Source organism: Oratosquilla oratoria, chromosome 21 (assembly GCF_046742065.1).
Source record: "Oratosquilla oratoria isolate Oo_2021 chromosome 21, ASM4674206v1, whole genome shotgun sequence".
Taxonomy (NCBI): domain Eukaryota; kingdom Metazoa; phylum Arthropoda; class Malacostraca; order Stomatopoda; family Squillidae; genus Oratosquilla; species Oratosquilla oratoria.
This window is the reverse complement of record NC_134797.1, coordinates 19,007,339-19,023,722: the sequence shown is the minus strand read 5'-3', so window position 1 is coordinate 19,023,722 and position 16,384 is coordinate 19,007,339. Positions and strand designations below refer to the sequence as shown.

Below are 16,384 nucleotides of genomic sequence, written 5' to 3'. Positions count from 1 at the left end.
GGGTTAGAATATTTCAGGGATTTATTAAATGTGAAGGAGGTAATGAAAGTATTGATTGTGGGGAAAATGACTGATGGGAGAAGAAAATGATAGGGCTACAAGAAAAAATGAGATTCAAATAGCATTGAAAGTGATGAAAGCTTGTAAGGCACCTGGGTTAGATGGGCATCACTAGGAGTGTTTAATGGAAAGAAACCAGTTATAATTGATTGGCCAGCCCCTTATAAAAGTGAAAAGGACCTCAGGATGTCAGGATATAAATTTAATCTAGAAGTGGGAAGAAAAATTTTTGCCTTTTGTGGCATTAATGAATAGAATAAACTTCCTGTAGAGACAATAGGATGTGGTAGAATTGAAAACCTTAAGATTTATTTGGTTAAACATAAGGGCAACATGTAATGTCTACATTTTGTTTGCTTATTTCTTAATATTCCTGTATTTTTCTTCTGACCTTGCTGTAAACAAGAAAGCCTTTTAGTCTACTTTGCCATTGTGATATACAATTTTTCTCATCTTTGATTGATTAGCAGCTACTTCATGGTCGCTGATTTCTAAATAGTTTCCTATCCAAAACATGCATTAAAATGACTGTGCATCTATGAGCAATTGCTGGCCTGAAGGAGTACTCATTTGGTCAAGAAACATTTAGGTCAGAGTCTTTCTCTTGCTACAAGAAAATCTGTCCTTGGCTAGAAATATCTTGAAACTATATTAACATGTTGAATAGATGAAAGCCATGCATGTCTTTTATTCTTTATCTCTGGTTGTACGATTTTCTGTTATTCATAGTATTTTATCCTTTATTTTCAGCTTATCCTTTATGAGTCCAAAAGAATATTCCCTTTCAATTTTGGATAGGCAGTTTTATTCACAATCCTTCACACTGTGTCCCAATTTATTTTGCCTAATTGGCTCTTAACATAGACTACACTAGGACAATTTCAGCATGCTGTCCTTCCACCCACACCTCCACTTAAACTTCTTGCCCTCATCTTTGGTGCTACTATCTACCCTGTTGTGTAAATATCCTCAATTTCTTTGGTACAACAAATTCATATAATGGATTATTTTCCTGTTGCTCAACTATCCTTTTCAGACATTTTCTATTTCAGCTCAGTTTGATACTCATCCCCAACTCATCCCCAACTCCTAATTCATAATAGTAATAGGTAAAGAAACTTCTAGAAATTGGCATATTATCAAGTCACACGCATTCATTGTTGCCATTTATCAATGCTTCTTGAGGCTGCTCCTCTGAACAGAGATGAGGATATTGATGAGCTGCGCCAAAGCAACCTCAGTAAACCATTGAAAAAGAAGCAGAAATCCTCCCCACAGAGTAGCACATAAGAATGGTTGGTACACAGTTCTATGCAAGAGCCCTGGAATCCACACATCCCTCACACTACATCACTCAACTACAGCCCCCAGGGTGCAACAAGAAACCCATTCCTATAGTATACTGTTTAGATCTCCCAAAACTTATTCCCAGTATCGTACAACAGTTGTATACACAAATTCCTGAATAAGCACAATTTTCAAGACCAACCCATTACATATATGTATTCAAGTACCTCTAGGTACAAACCTGGAAGAGAAATTGCCTCGAGACATAAGAACCACACTAGCCTGCTAACATTCAAGTCATTCAGCATTATAACAATACCAATACAAGGCTACCATAGTAAGACACAATGTGCCTGAGATTTACTCATCTTATAGAAAACATATCATAATTTTACAATACAAACACTTACACAATTCAGACAACAATACAAAGTTCTATGAGTGGTTTATATATTGGGTGACTGTGGCAGGATGCTTTGAGTCCACAGGTCTCCCACAAGAAGGAATAGGCTACAGATTGTTTGATTTGCTGATGCCTCACTTCAAATTGATATGGAGTCCATTATCTCACATACAGGAAACTAATCTACGTATGGTTTTAGTAGTTATTTAACAGTTTTTTATCCTTTGGCTCCTATTAGTGTAATTCCAGATTTTACTCTTACCATTGATATAGATGGATGGAAGAAGAGGCAAGTACACAAAGTAGACAAAACCTGTCTCCATCTGGAACAGAATTGCATGTACAGTACTTTTCAAATAAATCTTTATTCCAAGCCACATTATAAACTAGCACAACCCTGGTAAGATTGTGTGTATGTGCATATAGTGATGTGAGAGAAGTTGAAAATGTTATTACATATCAGTTGCCCCTTTTAATGGTACACAAAACAGGAGAATTTGCTGCTGTTTTCAAGTCCTAACCATAGAATTGGATCAGTGGTCAGGCATTGACCTTTCAGGTAGTATTATCACCCTAATTTATAGTATTTTATTTTGCACTTTCCATAAAATATTTTTGGATTAGTTATTGTAATTTTCTTTTCTTTTTTTCTTTTAGATTCCATATTAACCATATTGTCTTTCCCATTGGGGAAGAAAATAAATAATTTTCCTCTTAACTTTTTATTTTTTCTCTCTCTTTCCTTCATCAAGCAGCCCACCATGGGAGTGTCAATGATTGGTAAGCAGCGGAGAACACCTGGCTTTGTGTCTCCAAGGGATGTGTTCTTCTCCTCTCCTCCTAGTTCTCCCACTGTGCCCTTGTCACCACCACTGCCTCCCTTGTTGCCCCCTGCCTCCCCTGCCCAGCCACCTCTGTTACCCCACACTCATGTCACCACACTGCCGCCTGGGAAGGCAGTCAATGGCAAGCCAAAGGTGAGAACCTGGTAGAATTTTGCAGACACATTACTGCTGCTTATTGGCTTTCCATTGGAATATTGGCCTTGTGCTCAATGTGTCATGTTTATCCATCTGTAGTCTGTTTGTGGTAGTCATCCAGTGAAAGTTGTTCCCCATTAGTAGCATTAGTAATTAGATTTTCCTGATTGGTGATGCTGAGATTTGTTCCCATATGAAAAGTGAATTCCCACATTAAGCATAAACATTTTCTAAATAAAGGTCTACAAGTTAGGTACATTATGTAAGATGGGAGTCTGCCTTCAGTGTGAGGCAGCCACAAATTGACTAATGTCTGTGATTGTTTATACCTCTGTTTTTGTTGTATCTTTTGTCATGTTTTAGAAATTAAGTGTAGAAGATCATGTAGTGATGGTGCTCTTATTTCATATAGTTGTCTGATATGCAAGAACAATATTGAATGCTACATTATATGAAGTTATTGAAAATGGGTAATTTAGTAAAAAGTATATTACCAATACTGTCTTGGTAGATTAGCAAGATAAGGAGTCTGCAGAAAGCATTCAGTGTATTGAGAAATTGATATAAAAGGAATGAAACATGGTAACAGTAAGAGTTAACAGATACTGTATGATGGTAAAGCACTGCACCATTCTCTATCTCTCTCTCTCTCTCTCTCGCTCTCCCTCTCTCTCTCCCTCTCTCTCTCCCTCTCTCTCTCCCTCTCCCATGTACTTCTTCCCCTTCTTGTCTACCATATACCCTCCTTTTCTGCCCCTCTTTACCTTTACCCTTCATCATCCCCTCCCATACTCTCTTGTTACTCTCCCTCCTCATGCTCTCTTTTCCCTCTTTCCTGCCCATCCTCTCCACTTTCCCCTAAGTACTCCTTTCGCCATTATCCCCCATCTGACATCCCTAACCCACCCTTTTCCCCTCCAGCCCATCCTCATCCATTGCCTACCCTTTTTCCCTGCCTTTTATCCTCTCTTCTCCCTTCCTTTTTCCACCATCTATGCTCTCCCTAAGCATACCAGTCTTTCTCTCACACTGCTTCACCCTTACCCCTTCCTCCTTCCTCCCTCCTTCAACTGCTCTCCTCCTTTCATTCCTTGCCCCCTTTTCTCCTTCCATCCATCTTCTGCTTCTCCCCATCTATTCCTTCCATCCTACTCTCCAGTGTGTGACACCCATACCTCCACCATCTTTCCCCTCCCACTCTCATATTTCCTTCATCTCTCCTTTCCCACTCCTTCCTACCTCTTTCCCCTGTTCCTCCCTTCTTTTCCCCTTCCCCTACTTATCTTTACCCTCCCTGTCTTTTCCCACATCCAGTAACATTGTTTATGCCAAATGACCATGAGTAAAAGAAAAAGAATAAATGAAGTCTTAAACCCTGGTACAAAGTTCCACTTGCCAGAGCTTTATGAAGTATATAGACATAGTTGACAAACTGATTGTAATTACTGTGACCCCTGGAAATGAATCTGGTGTGGAACAACTGCTCACATGCAGAGTGGGAATCCCTCCAGGGGTCACAGTATTTATACTCAGAGTTTATGAATTATGCCTCAGATATTTTTGTTAACATTTGCCACTTTCATACAATCAAAGAAATACCCAGAGGTCAAAGTACAATCAAAGAAATACCCAGAGGTCAAAGTAAATGGTCAGCCCATCCCACTGGACTTTTGGCACACACGACCTTCACTCATACAAAGTCTTTAGTGAAGGCAAATAAAAAAAGCAAACATATATAGGATAGCACCGGTCATGGGATTTGCACAGCAGAAAGTAACACTGTTATTCATCATAGTGACAACATGCTTAAATTTGAGCTCCTGAAGTACTTTAAAAAATGAAATGTCTTAACTGTGATACAATTACAGAATACCTAGGGTGTAATATATGGGAAGGGGAGTGCTCATGGATACCCAAAATGGTTGTTAATTTACATTGTAAATAGTGTGTAATTAAAGTGGAAGAAAATGATGACAGGTCAGAGAAACCACAAGATGGCTGTTTATTGCATTACAATATAAAAATGTATACAGAGCCATCAACTGGTGCAAGGGCAAAGCAAAATGCAAACATAGGGTTTAGATCACCAAGAGGCACGAAAAGGTTTCTACTTGTTAATGGCAATGAGGGTCATTTCTCTGGATTTAGTGGGTATGAAAAAGGACTCTAGTAGAGTAATAGACATAGAGAGGGACATGAGAAATATGATCGAATCATGGAAGCAGGAAACTGTTGATCTATGGAAGATGAATAAAGACCTAAACAAGGAAGTAACTTACAAAAAGTAAACACAGAAATAAAAGAAGAGTTAAGTGCACTAAAAAAAGAACTGGCCAAGTTAAAATGTGAAAATGAAAGGTTGAAAAATATTGAAAACACAAATAACAAGACCATAAGGAAAGAGGTGAATGAACAGATAAAAGCAATGACTGTGGAAGTGGGAAAAAGCATAAGAGAAGACGGTTTGCAACAGTTCAGGAATGATTGGAAAAAAGACAAAGAATAAGGTAATTTTTAAAGAAATAGTTCATCAACAAATGTAGAAGAAGGCCAAAGATGCTGTCATTAAGGTAATTAACCTCTTCACTCTGGGGCACATCGCATGTCTGGCAGCATTAGCTGCCCGACGTGCAATGTTGCGTCATAATAATCACATTATAAAAAATAAAGTCAGTGCTCAATCGTTCATTCTCTTTCACCCGTGAATTTTGATAACCATAGAAAATATTATGAAGCCAGTTTAGAGAGAATGGAGGTTACGTAGGTACGACTACAATAAATATAATCAAGACGCCGACGTCGGCATCATCGCGTACCCACTCTCCTCATGACGCCTACCTAGGCATCACCGTATGGAAGTGGTTAAGGAAAAAGAAAAGCTAGTAACTAGATACAGTAGGCAAAAGTGTGTAATAATAATGGTCTAAAGGAAAAACATAACCCAAATTGGTTCCTGAAATATAAAGAAATGTTCTAAAAAGTAGTACAAGATGAAGAGCAAGAATTAGAAAAGGAAATAGAGAAAATGCACAGAATGGGTAAATATGCAGAAGGAAAAGGAAAAAGTCGACCACTAAAGATCAAATTAAGATCACAAATGGCATTGGAAGAAATCTTAGCAAAAACAGGAAAATTAGCAAGAAATGAACACTATAAAAATGTGTGGATAAAAAGAGACATGAATGATGAGGAAAGAGAAAAAAATAAGACATTAGGAAACATACATACATATACCAAGGCTTTTTCCCCCTTACAAGGGAGGTAGCCAGAAAGAAGGCATAAAATCATTCCCACCCATTCCATCCCTGAATACCCTCCACACCCCTCCACCCTCCCTCTCAGCACCTCCTGGATGACGGGTCATCCCCGCACCCTGTCCACTGCCCTGGGTCAGAAGCAGTGTCGTAAGACACAGCATATCCACAGCAAGGCTGCTTCATTAAATCGGCGATCCCCCCTCTCTCCCCCCCCCCCCATGCATAAAGGAGAAGACAGGGAGAAATCCCTTCGGGCTGCGTCAAAATTTGCTCACACATACTACCTCACCCCCCATCCCCCCGCCCATTCCACCTCATGCATCACAACATCATCCATGTACAACCATTCTCCATTCACCCTTGTCCTCTGTCCTCTCCCGTCCTTCCTCAACAGACATTCCCCTCTTCCCCAAAGCCCCCTTCACCCCATCCATCTACCTCATCCTAGGACGTCCCCTCATGTTCACTCCCTCCACATCTGCCTTCCATACCACTTTTACTAGTCTTCCTTCACTCATTCTTTCCATGTATCCAAAGCTTTAAAAAAAAAAAAAAAAAAATGGAGACCGAAACAGCACAGTTCTATTGGAGAATGTTAGATATGAGACTGAAAAAATTGTATATTCAGGAGAAAAAAAAAATGAAAGGTTCAGAGAACAAGATGGAGGGAATAGAAAATTAAAATTAGCTTATACCAACATGGATTAATCTCAGGATTAAACAAACTAAATTATTTCCTGTCAGAAGTAAAACCAGACATGATGGGAATTGTGAAGACAAAATTAAGGGGTCTGCTAATACCAAACAGTGTTGGTCATGGATTATATAATCACTGGCTTAGAAATAGGGAGGAAAAACAAGGAGGAGGTCATGTTCCTGGTTAAGAAGAACTTACCTTGGACCTCATGTCAGGACATTTCCAGATTCCCCTTGATACAGAGTCTAGGCCTCTCACAGCATTCAGCATGATCAGTGGATACTTTCAGTGCAAATGCCTTGCTATAGGTCTTGTTTCAGCCTCCTTTTGTTTTCACATGTCTCATGCACACAGTACTTGTAAGCCTCACAGGGCACTCGGTTTTCATGTATCTTGATGACATTATCATTGCTTCCAAATCTGTTAGTGAACACCTGCACATGCTTAACACTGTCTTCTCATGACTAGCTAAAGCAGGACTCAAACTGAAGGTTAAAAAGTACTCCTTCAAAAAGAAGTACGCTTCTTAGGCCACGTCTTTAACTCTCCAGGAATTTTAACCTCGCAGGACTAGGTCAAAACAGTCATTGATTTTCCATGCCCTACTTCTCTTGACCACATACATTCATTCCTTAGTCTATCAGGTTCTTACAGATGGTATAACAAAGGTTACACTGGTATAGCAGCACCCTTAACCACCTTACTTAAGAAAGGCACTCCCTTTAACTGGACACCTGACCAAGGGAAAGCCTTTAATGACTTAAAATAAGCCTTAATGATGGCACCTATCCTTGCTTTTCCAAACCACAAGCCTCCTTTCACAATATATATGGACGCTTGCTACACAGGCATCGGCGCAGTCCTCATTTAACGACACAACACAAGACTCAGACTGATTGCCCATGCTAGCTCCACACTCAACAAACATGAACAAAATTACTCAGTAACAGAAATAGAAGCACTAACTGTAATATATGCCCTTAAGCACTTCAAAGAGATCATCCTTGGTTATGAGAGACATATCCACACAGACCACCAACCAATCTTACACCTCTTCAAAGGGAAAATCTCGCAGGCAAATTAGCACGTTGGTTTCTCACCATACAAGAATTCATGCCAACATTCCATTTTGCTCACGGAAAAGTGAACATGGTGGCCGATGCCCTCAGTCACCACTTTGCTTTCATTGGTCAAGATCCCCCTCCTGTCAACCTTATGCAAGCGTGCATTGCCACAGCGCAAAAGTCAGATCCCCTCTGGTGATACAATAAAGATGATTTTCCTCCTAATATCAACAACTACACCTTAATAGAGGAAGTACTGTATTACACCACAACACTGAAGAATAAATATGAACCCAACCATTCAGTGCTTCAGCGTTGTTCCCACAGAACTCATTCCTGAAGTTTTGAAACTTGTACACAATTCACCCATTGCTGCCCACCCAGGAAAGGACAAATGCTTGACATAAGCCATATTGCAGTACTTCTAGTTAACCATGAGGAAAGATATACACACCTATATTGATGCTTGCCATTTATGTGCTTCACACAAAGGTCATATTAGCAATCATGTTCCCATCTTAACTTACCCTGCCTCTTGCAAACCTTTTGATGCAGTAGCTATTTACCTTCTTAAGTTAACACTCACCCCCAGTGGAAACCAATACCTCTTTGTGTAGACCAATTTTCCCGATTCTGCATTCTTTCATATCAGACAAGACAGCACAACACATTGCACAAACAATTATTGACAAACTCGTATGCCCCTACACTACACCCAAAACACTTATTTCAGACAACAGAACAGAGTTCAACAATGAAATTCTGAAAGACATTTGTAGACACTTTAACATCACAGAATGCACCACTACTCATTATCACCCTACCTCTAACGGTTTATTCAAGAGACAGAACTGCAAAATTCTAAATGTTTTCCAACATCTTGCCTCTGACATACATTCTTCTTGGGATGAACATGCACCAATGATCCAAGCTTGTATTAACAGTGCCATTAACAAGTCAGTATTGGAGTCACCACATTTTGTCCTGTTTGGCTCAGACAAAAAGCTCCCATATCCTTATGTCAGACTTACCCCCATTTACAATTTCAACGATTGTGTCAAAGTACAGAATTTCAACACTGTCTTCAAGAGAATTCACAATACTCTTACTTTCTCCAAATAAAATATGGCATGGCTTCATAATACAGGAGTAAGATATTGTTGAAATTGGAGACATTGTGTACATCCTCAACCACACACCCACATCAAAACTTTCTTCTAAGTTCACAGGACCTTTTCACATAATTGGTCTAGTACCATGTCAAAGCACATAGTTTGCAGAATTTAACAGAGACAGTCCTACACAAAGATAATATCAAAGTAGTACCTCGAGGCCTAGACCTCCAGCATATCCCATCTCCATCTCCAACAACCACTCCATCACAAGATTCTCCCATCTCCTCTCCACCAACTCCACCTACTCCTCTTCCTAGATACAGCTTACGCAAAAAAGCCACTATATAAGATCATATCTTCTAGGTGAACGGAATTGTATCTATTTTCCACATGTCATTAGATTTAAGTAAATATTATTAAGATATCTTCTACAAGCAAATTGCTGAGGACAATGACAGATAGCCTGACCGAGTGCTGTTGGAAGAAGATATATTACACATCACAGGATGTCACACTACAAGAAGATAGATATCAAGCCAGACAACATCATGTATGTTGCAGCAGCACCAAGTAGCTGTTGAACATCAGGTCTAACCAGAACCCAACCAGAGGCCACTTAACAATGGAATTAGGCCGACTTGACCTTGACCTCTTAGGACACCTGGTCCACACAAAAGACAACCATTGAGAAGTGTCGTTACTTGCGTCGAAGGTCAAGGGGATGGTGGCACAAATCCTGTTACTGGCGAAGTTGAACCAAGGGCATTATGGTTCATTAAATTCCACACTACAAAGTCCTCTGTAAGGGGCACCATCCTAGCCTTCCGATGGCAGGAGTTTGTGATGTTAAACCATATTTATTATTAGTATATGCCATGTCCTTCTATATATCATAATTGTATATATTTTTGTTTAATATTGAGTGTATCACTCAACCATGTAAATACCTAATTCTGTCACATTGTAAATATTACTGTACAACAGAAAATTTATGTAGTGGCAACTCTCACAGCCTTCATGGTCAGTTGCCTTGCTTCTTAGTGCAGATTACAACTGGCTGCAATTTACTAGAGTAAATCCATGGAACTTAACAGCCTTTACTTGCTCCGCTACTCACATCGCCTCCAAAAGTGTGGTTCGCAACCTTCCACATGTCTCATGTGCAAAATGTCCGATGTACAGTACAATGATTCTATGATGCATCACAATATGTTCGTACCTCTCTGTATCGCTAACTCAAAACCAAAGATCATTATTATTATTATTATGATTGATATTGTTATTGTTACTATTACTATTATCATTGTCATGAAAAGGCAAGGTGATTGAAAGGAGAAAACATGTGGACATGATATGCATAGCAGTTCTATCTCCTTTGTTCATTCATGTAGAAATAATCAACTTTTACTGGGAAACATTTTTTAGTTTGACAAGCTTGCATAAATAAATCAGTCTACAGTGCATGTGTGTGTGTGTATTTACACAAGCTATTTTCCCTGCCAGATTGCCTCTCTTATCATTCTCTCCCTCTCTCCCTCTATGAATCAACCCATTGCTGTAGCAATATGAGGCAGGAATTGGCTTCATCTGGGTGTAAGTGTGACACACACACTCCATTGCACCAACCCTGCAATATAAATTGAAATGAGGGTGCGATTACCCACCAGCAAACACGCCAACAAACATTGTTGAGCAGCCATACTGACCTGTCAATCCCTGTCAGGCTAAATCCCCAAGGGAATTAGATTAGTAGAGTCAAATATCTCAGCTCCAGCAACACAATGGAATGAATTCACACCAGTGGATGACCTGACCTGACCCACACTGAGGTCCTGGACACCTGGTTATTGACACAGTATGTGGAACAAGAGAAAGATTGCTATCAGCTACAATGACCTGCACACTAAACACATATAATTAGCTCTGAGATTGTAACAAAATGTATATTGTCAGTGTACATATGTATTGCTGATAAACCGTTTATTATTATTACCATACACTTTCTCTGTCATAAAGGAAGAGGGATAGGCAGTTTCCTTGTTCTCTTTCACCAGTTGTGGTTGACAAACCGCAGAAAACACAATCAAGCCTGTTCATAGGAAACTCTCAATATATCTATGTAAAAAAAAATAGTTCATGAAATGAGGGTGGGGCATGATCAAGTGTCAATATGATCAATTACATCTTTCCCTCTGTACATGAAAAAAGGTGAAAAAAGTAATAATAATAATAACAATACACATACATCTATGATCTAGTATCACCCACTCACACCTTGGCACCAGCTGCCAAATGTACATCCAAGTGAAGGGAGTGTTCTTCTTAAGTAGTGAAGTTAATGGTGCTGCTATACCAACATAACCTTGAATGTATAGCCTGTAAAATCCTGATAGAAGACCAAGGAATGGTATGTGGTCAACAGAAGTAGGTCTTGGAATATCAATGACTTGCCCTGGGAGATTAAAATTCCTTGTGAGTTAAGGACATGCCCTATGAAGCGTATTTCTTTCTGAAGTAAGGAGTACTTCTTAACCTTCAGTTTGAGGCCTGCTTTTGCTAGTCATGAGAAGACAGTGTTAAGAGTGTATAAGTGTTCACTAACTGACTTCGATGCAATGATCACATCAAGGTATATAAACACAGAATGGCTTACGAGACCTGCAAGGACTGTGTGCATAAGTTGTGTGAACACTAAAGGAGCTGAAACGAGACCCATGGCTAGTCATTTTAAGTGATAGTGTCCTGTGGAGGTGCTGAAGGCTGTCAGGGGTCTAGACTCAGGAGCAAGGGGAATCTGGAAATATCCTGACATAAAGTCCAAGGTTATGAACACTATGTTGTTTTCACCAACAGTGTGTAAGAGGTCTTGTAATACAGGGATGGGGTGTCAATTTGGTATAAGTTAGCTTAATTCCCTGAAGTCACTGGGCGGAAGGAACCATCATGTTTAGGGACAATAGAGGGAAATTCCATTCACTGATTGATGTCTTGAGAATCATATCTTGGATAAGGTTATCTACAATCAATCATGCATTTACTGTGTGGCATTCCGTATGCAGGAATGTAATGTGGTTTTGAGTTTTCACAAAGGGGTATATGATAGTAAATGGGATTGATAACTCCAAAGGGCTCACCTGGAGTGGCAATAGTTTGAACTTGTTGCAAAGTGCAATCAATTCTGCTTGTACATCAGGAAAGTACATGGGGTTGAAATGTGATGCATCAATAGGTTCCTGTGCTAGGGGCATGTCAGAAGTTGTGGTACAAACTTGAGAAATAGAGAATTGGTCATCCATGACTTTGATGTGTGAGGGATATATTTCAAAATTTCAAATGTTTGTACCAAATGTGAGATGGAGGGGTGTGTTAGTGTCATTGGCAATCAGAATGCAGATGTGACCTTTGACATTGAGCTGATGGCTGAAAGTAGGGAAATGCCACTGACATGGCAAGTTTCTGGCAGAGTACATTGGTATCTGGGGCTTGAAAAACTCGTAGGTGTATTTTCGTATACTCATGAGGGAACAGTGTCTTTGGGCTGATGAGCACTGCTTGTGTTTGAATGTAGATAACACTTCTGAGATGGGGTGGATGTGATGTTGAATTCCTCAATGAGGGTCAAGGAATTTTCCTCAGTTGATGAAAAACCATCAGTATTTAATGGGCGTTTAGTCCTGAGTTTAGCTGATTTGAACATGCTGGAAGAGTTAGTGCATCTTTTACGTTTGGAATGCATGTCCACAGCTGTCAGTGTGTGTGGGGAGCATTTGGAGTGGTTGAGCACTGGGAACTCTGTTGTATGAAGGTGGTGGAACAATTTGTAGTAGCAGCTGGTGCATCCTCATGTGATGAAATGGAATTAATTTGAAGGAAGGGAGCACAAGCAACTGTTGAGGGGTCATGGTCTGCCTATGCCTACTTCGTAAGGTAAATTTCTGAGCCAGTGTATCATTTTGGTCATTCTCCTCTGTTCTGATTCTAGTGAATTCCATTCTGTAAGACAGAGACCAAAGCTGTACTGCATAGTCAAGGATGGGTCTAACACTAGATAGAGTTTAATAATTACCTCTGCACTTCTATTCATAACAGTCCTAGCAATGAAACCTAATTGTCTGTTTCCTTTATTCCTGGTGCTAATGCACTGTTTCCTGGATTTAAGATCAGGACTCAGTAGAACTTCCAAGTCTCTCTCGCACTCAGTTTTCTCCAAAAACATGTTATCTAAGCTATATCTATTTTCAGGGTTGTGTAGCCCTACATTGCAAAGGTTGACATCAGGGGGTTCAACATTGGTGACACATTTTCTTGCAGTGTGGAATTTATGGAAACTAAATTGACACATTGATTGAAGAACCTATGTTGAGAAATATTGTCACTTTGGTGTTACTAGAAGTTGCATTGAATGTTAAGGAAGGGGAAGACATGTCTGTGATATCCAGGATATGTACAGGTAGGGTTGATGAGGGAACTTCTGGATATGGAGTGACTGGCCTTGATGTGCACTGAATCTTGGTGTTTGATATTCATAAAGGAGATGTGTGACATGAATGTCTTGTGGGAGAGTGATCTGGGGAGTTTGGTCTGTGTTGCCCCTGTGCTAACAGCACATAGCAACAATCACTTGTGTGTAAACGTGTTCCTTGATAATCACAGCGGCGGTTTTGTTGTGAAGATTGTCCATAGTAATGTGTTTGCAAGGTGTCCTGGTTTGTGACAGTATGTACAAACCAGTTGTGTTCTTGATGGAGAGTGTTGGCTTTAGCAATGTGAGATGGTCTTGACTTCATGTAATGTGGTGTGGACCGTGTAACTTGGGTTATTGTGTAGGTGGATCTAAATGATTGCTTTGTCAATGTCAGGGAATTTTCTCAAGAATTTGTCTAGTGTGATACCCGGTGTGAATGGGATAGTACCAGCTTTCTGGAGTGTATGTGTAATTTGGATAGTAGTCAAAAATACACCATGAGTGAGACTGTGTATTCCAATGAAACTTTTTTGTCTGAGGCCCAAAGTTTATGAGACTCAGTTTGCTTTTAAAGGTGTCATAGCCAGTGCATATAGGGAAGAAAGTGATCCAAGTGGCTCAGATGATACAAAGGACTTCTTAAAGTGCTCTCCAAAATCATGATAAGACTTAGTTTCCTCAAAAAGGTCAGACTGAAAGATATCAGCTGTGTTACTTTTATCTATTCTGGATGTTAGAATTTATATTTTACCTTTGTTGTCTGTGATGTTTCTATGTGTTATTTCTTATTCAACCCCAGAGAGGAAATTGTGTACAGGAATGTTCTTCCCATTAAATCTAGGTAATGTGGTTTCATCCCTGACTATAGTGATAAGATTCTGTGTTGTCATGGTGTTGTATGTGGCAGGTGAATTATCTGAAGAGCAGTTAGCAGGTGGGGGGGACATGTCTGGTGGTTTGCAATTCAGAGCAGAGCAGCTGTATGTACAAAGTTGTTATGTCAGAAAGAGGTTTGGACAATAAGAAAAAAAAAAAAGAACACACACAGGAAGGTGTAAACATTGAGCTTCAACCTAGTGCTTTGTTGCTGAATCAGTAAAAATGCCTTGTCCTTTTCGGGATGTAGCAATATGTTTTCGTGTGACCAGTAATGTATCCAATCCAGTTCTTGGAAAACATAGTTTTTAGCACAGAATGGAGGGTAGCAATGATGAAAAAAGAATCAACGAACCAACTAAGAGGGGATTGGATATAACTAGAGTGGAGTTGCCACTGGGAGTGATCCCAAAGAAGACATGTATTAGTGTAACTCCAAAGACGACTTACAGGTACGATTCTGATTTATTTTTGGGATTTAGGAGGGAAGGGGGAGCAATGGATAAAACTATGGACACGGAAAGAGATACTAGGATTAGCAGAGCAATAAGGAATCGCGACATCAACAACTTGGAAGGAGAATTGATTGATTTAAAATTAGACCACAAAGCATATCAATAAGAGGTATCAAACTTACACACAACTAATGAAGTGATAATAAGACAAATTATCTAAAAAGTGAATTGAGTATGATTAAAAGAGAAAATGAAAGAAAGGAAAATGGGATTAGAAATAAAAACAGAGAACTGAAGAATGAGGTAAAAGAACAATTACAAGCAGTAACCAAAAAGATGGAAGAATCAAAGAAACTGATCTTAACCTCTTCACTCCGGGGCACATCGCACGTCTGGCAGAATTAGCTGCCCGATGTGCGATGTTGCGTCATAATCGCATTATAAAAAATAAAGTCAGTGCTCAATCGTTCGTTGTCTTTCACCCATGTATTTTGATAACCATAGAAAATTGATGAAGCCAGTTTAGAGAGAATGGAAATTACATAGGTACAACTTTAATAAATGAAATCAAGATGGTGACGTCGGCATCATCGAGTACCCACTTGCTCCTCATGCCGCCTACATAGGCGTCACCGTATGGAAGTGGTTAACAACTGCCTTCACTTCATCCTACCTTATTTCTCCTCCATTTTCCTCACTCATCACGGTCATTTTCTTAGCATTTCCCACTGCAGCTATCTTTCCCTCCCTATCCTCCTTCACATTTACCAACTCCCTAAAATATTCTGCCCATCTTCCCTTTACTGCCTTCTCTTCCATTATCATCTCTCCATCTGCACCTTTTACCTTTTCTACTCTACTTGATTCATCTCCTTTTCCTCTCTCAATTTCTTTCCAAAACATCTTTTTATTACTTTCAAAATTTTCTGTCATACTCTTACCCCACTTCACATCTGCTCTCCTCTTTGCCTCCTTTACCTTTTGCTTTACTTCTCTTTTCTTTTCTTTGTACCTCTCATATGACTCCCTCATCCTATTTTGTAACCAATCTGTGAAAGCTCGCTTCTTCTCTTCTACAACCTTCTTCATTTCCTCATCCCACCATTCACTACCCTTCCTTCTATTTCCTCCCATCCTTCTTGTTCCACACACCATCCTTGCACACTTTGTGACTCTCTCCTTGAACCATCCCCATTCCTCCTCCACACCTAGCTCTACTCTATCCTTCACTCCCTCCCACTCCTCCTTCAGCTTCTTTTTGTACTCCTCCTTTTCCTTTTCATTTAAAGAGTTCACTTTAAGCACCTCCCTACCTTTTGTCCCTTTCCTCTTTCTCCATCTATCCTCCACTCTCAACTTACCTTCCACCAAAAAATGATCTGGTATTCCCCCACCCTCTCCCCTTAGCACATGTACATCCTTAACTCTTCCTATCATAATCCTATTTACCACTACATAATCCATTAACGCTCTATCTACCACCCTTCCATCCACCACCCTCTCCCATGTGTACTTATACTTGACTTTCTTCCGAAACACTGTATTTGCTATCATCAACTCTCTTTCTAGACACATCTCCACCATCAACTCTCCACTAAGATTCTTTACTGGAACTTCATATTTCCCAACCACTCCATCAATTGGACCATTTCCTACCCTAGCATTAAGGTCTCCCAGTAATAATATATTGACATTTCTCCCTAAATCCTGTATGCACTCATTTAG

At 39.7% G+C, this 16,384-nt stretch overlaps 1 protein-coding gene across 6 annotated transcripts in view; it reads left to right on the top strand.

Moving 5' to 3' along the window:
• The window catches only part of cnk (connector enhancer of ksr), a 98,865-nt gene that overhangs the window by 70,815 nt on the left and 11,666 nt on the right, over nt 1–16,384 (top strand). For 2 of the 6 annotated variants that reach the window (XM_076204389.1, XM_076204386.1), the window contains one exon: nt 2,503–2,727. The exons of 1 other annotated variant lie outside the window; for it this stretch is intronic. In XM_076204389.1, the coding sequence (XP_076060504.1) occupies nt 2,503–2,727 (225 nt within the window). The remainder of the gene's footprint in view (nt 1–2,502; nt 2,728–16,384) is intronic. 3 more of the 6 variants (XM_076204387.1, XM_076204391.1, XM_076204390.1) reach the window with 3 other exon arrangements.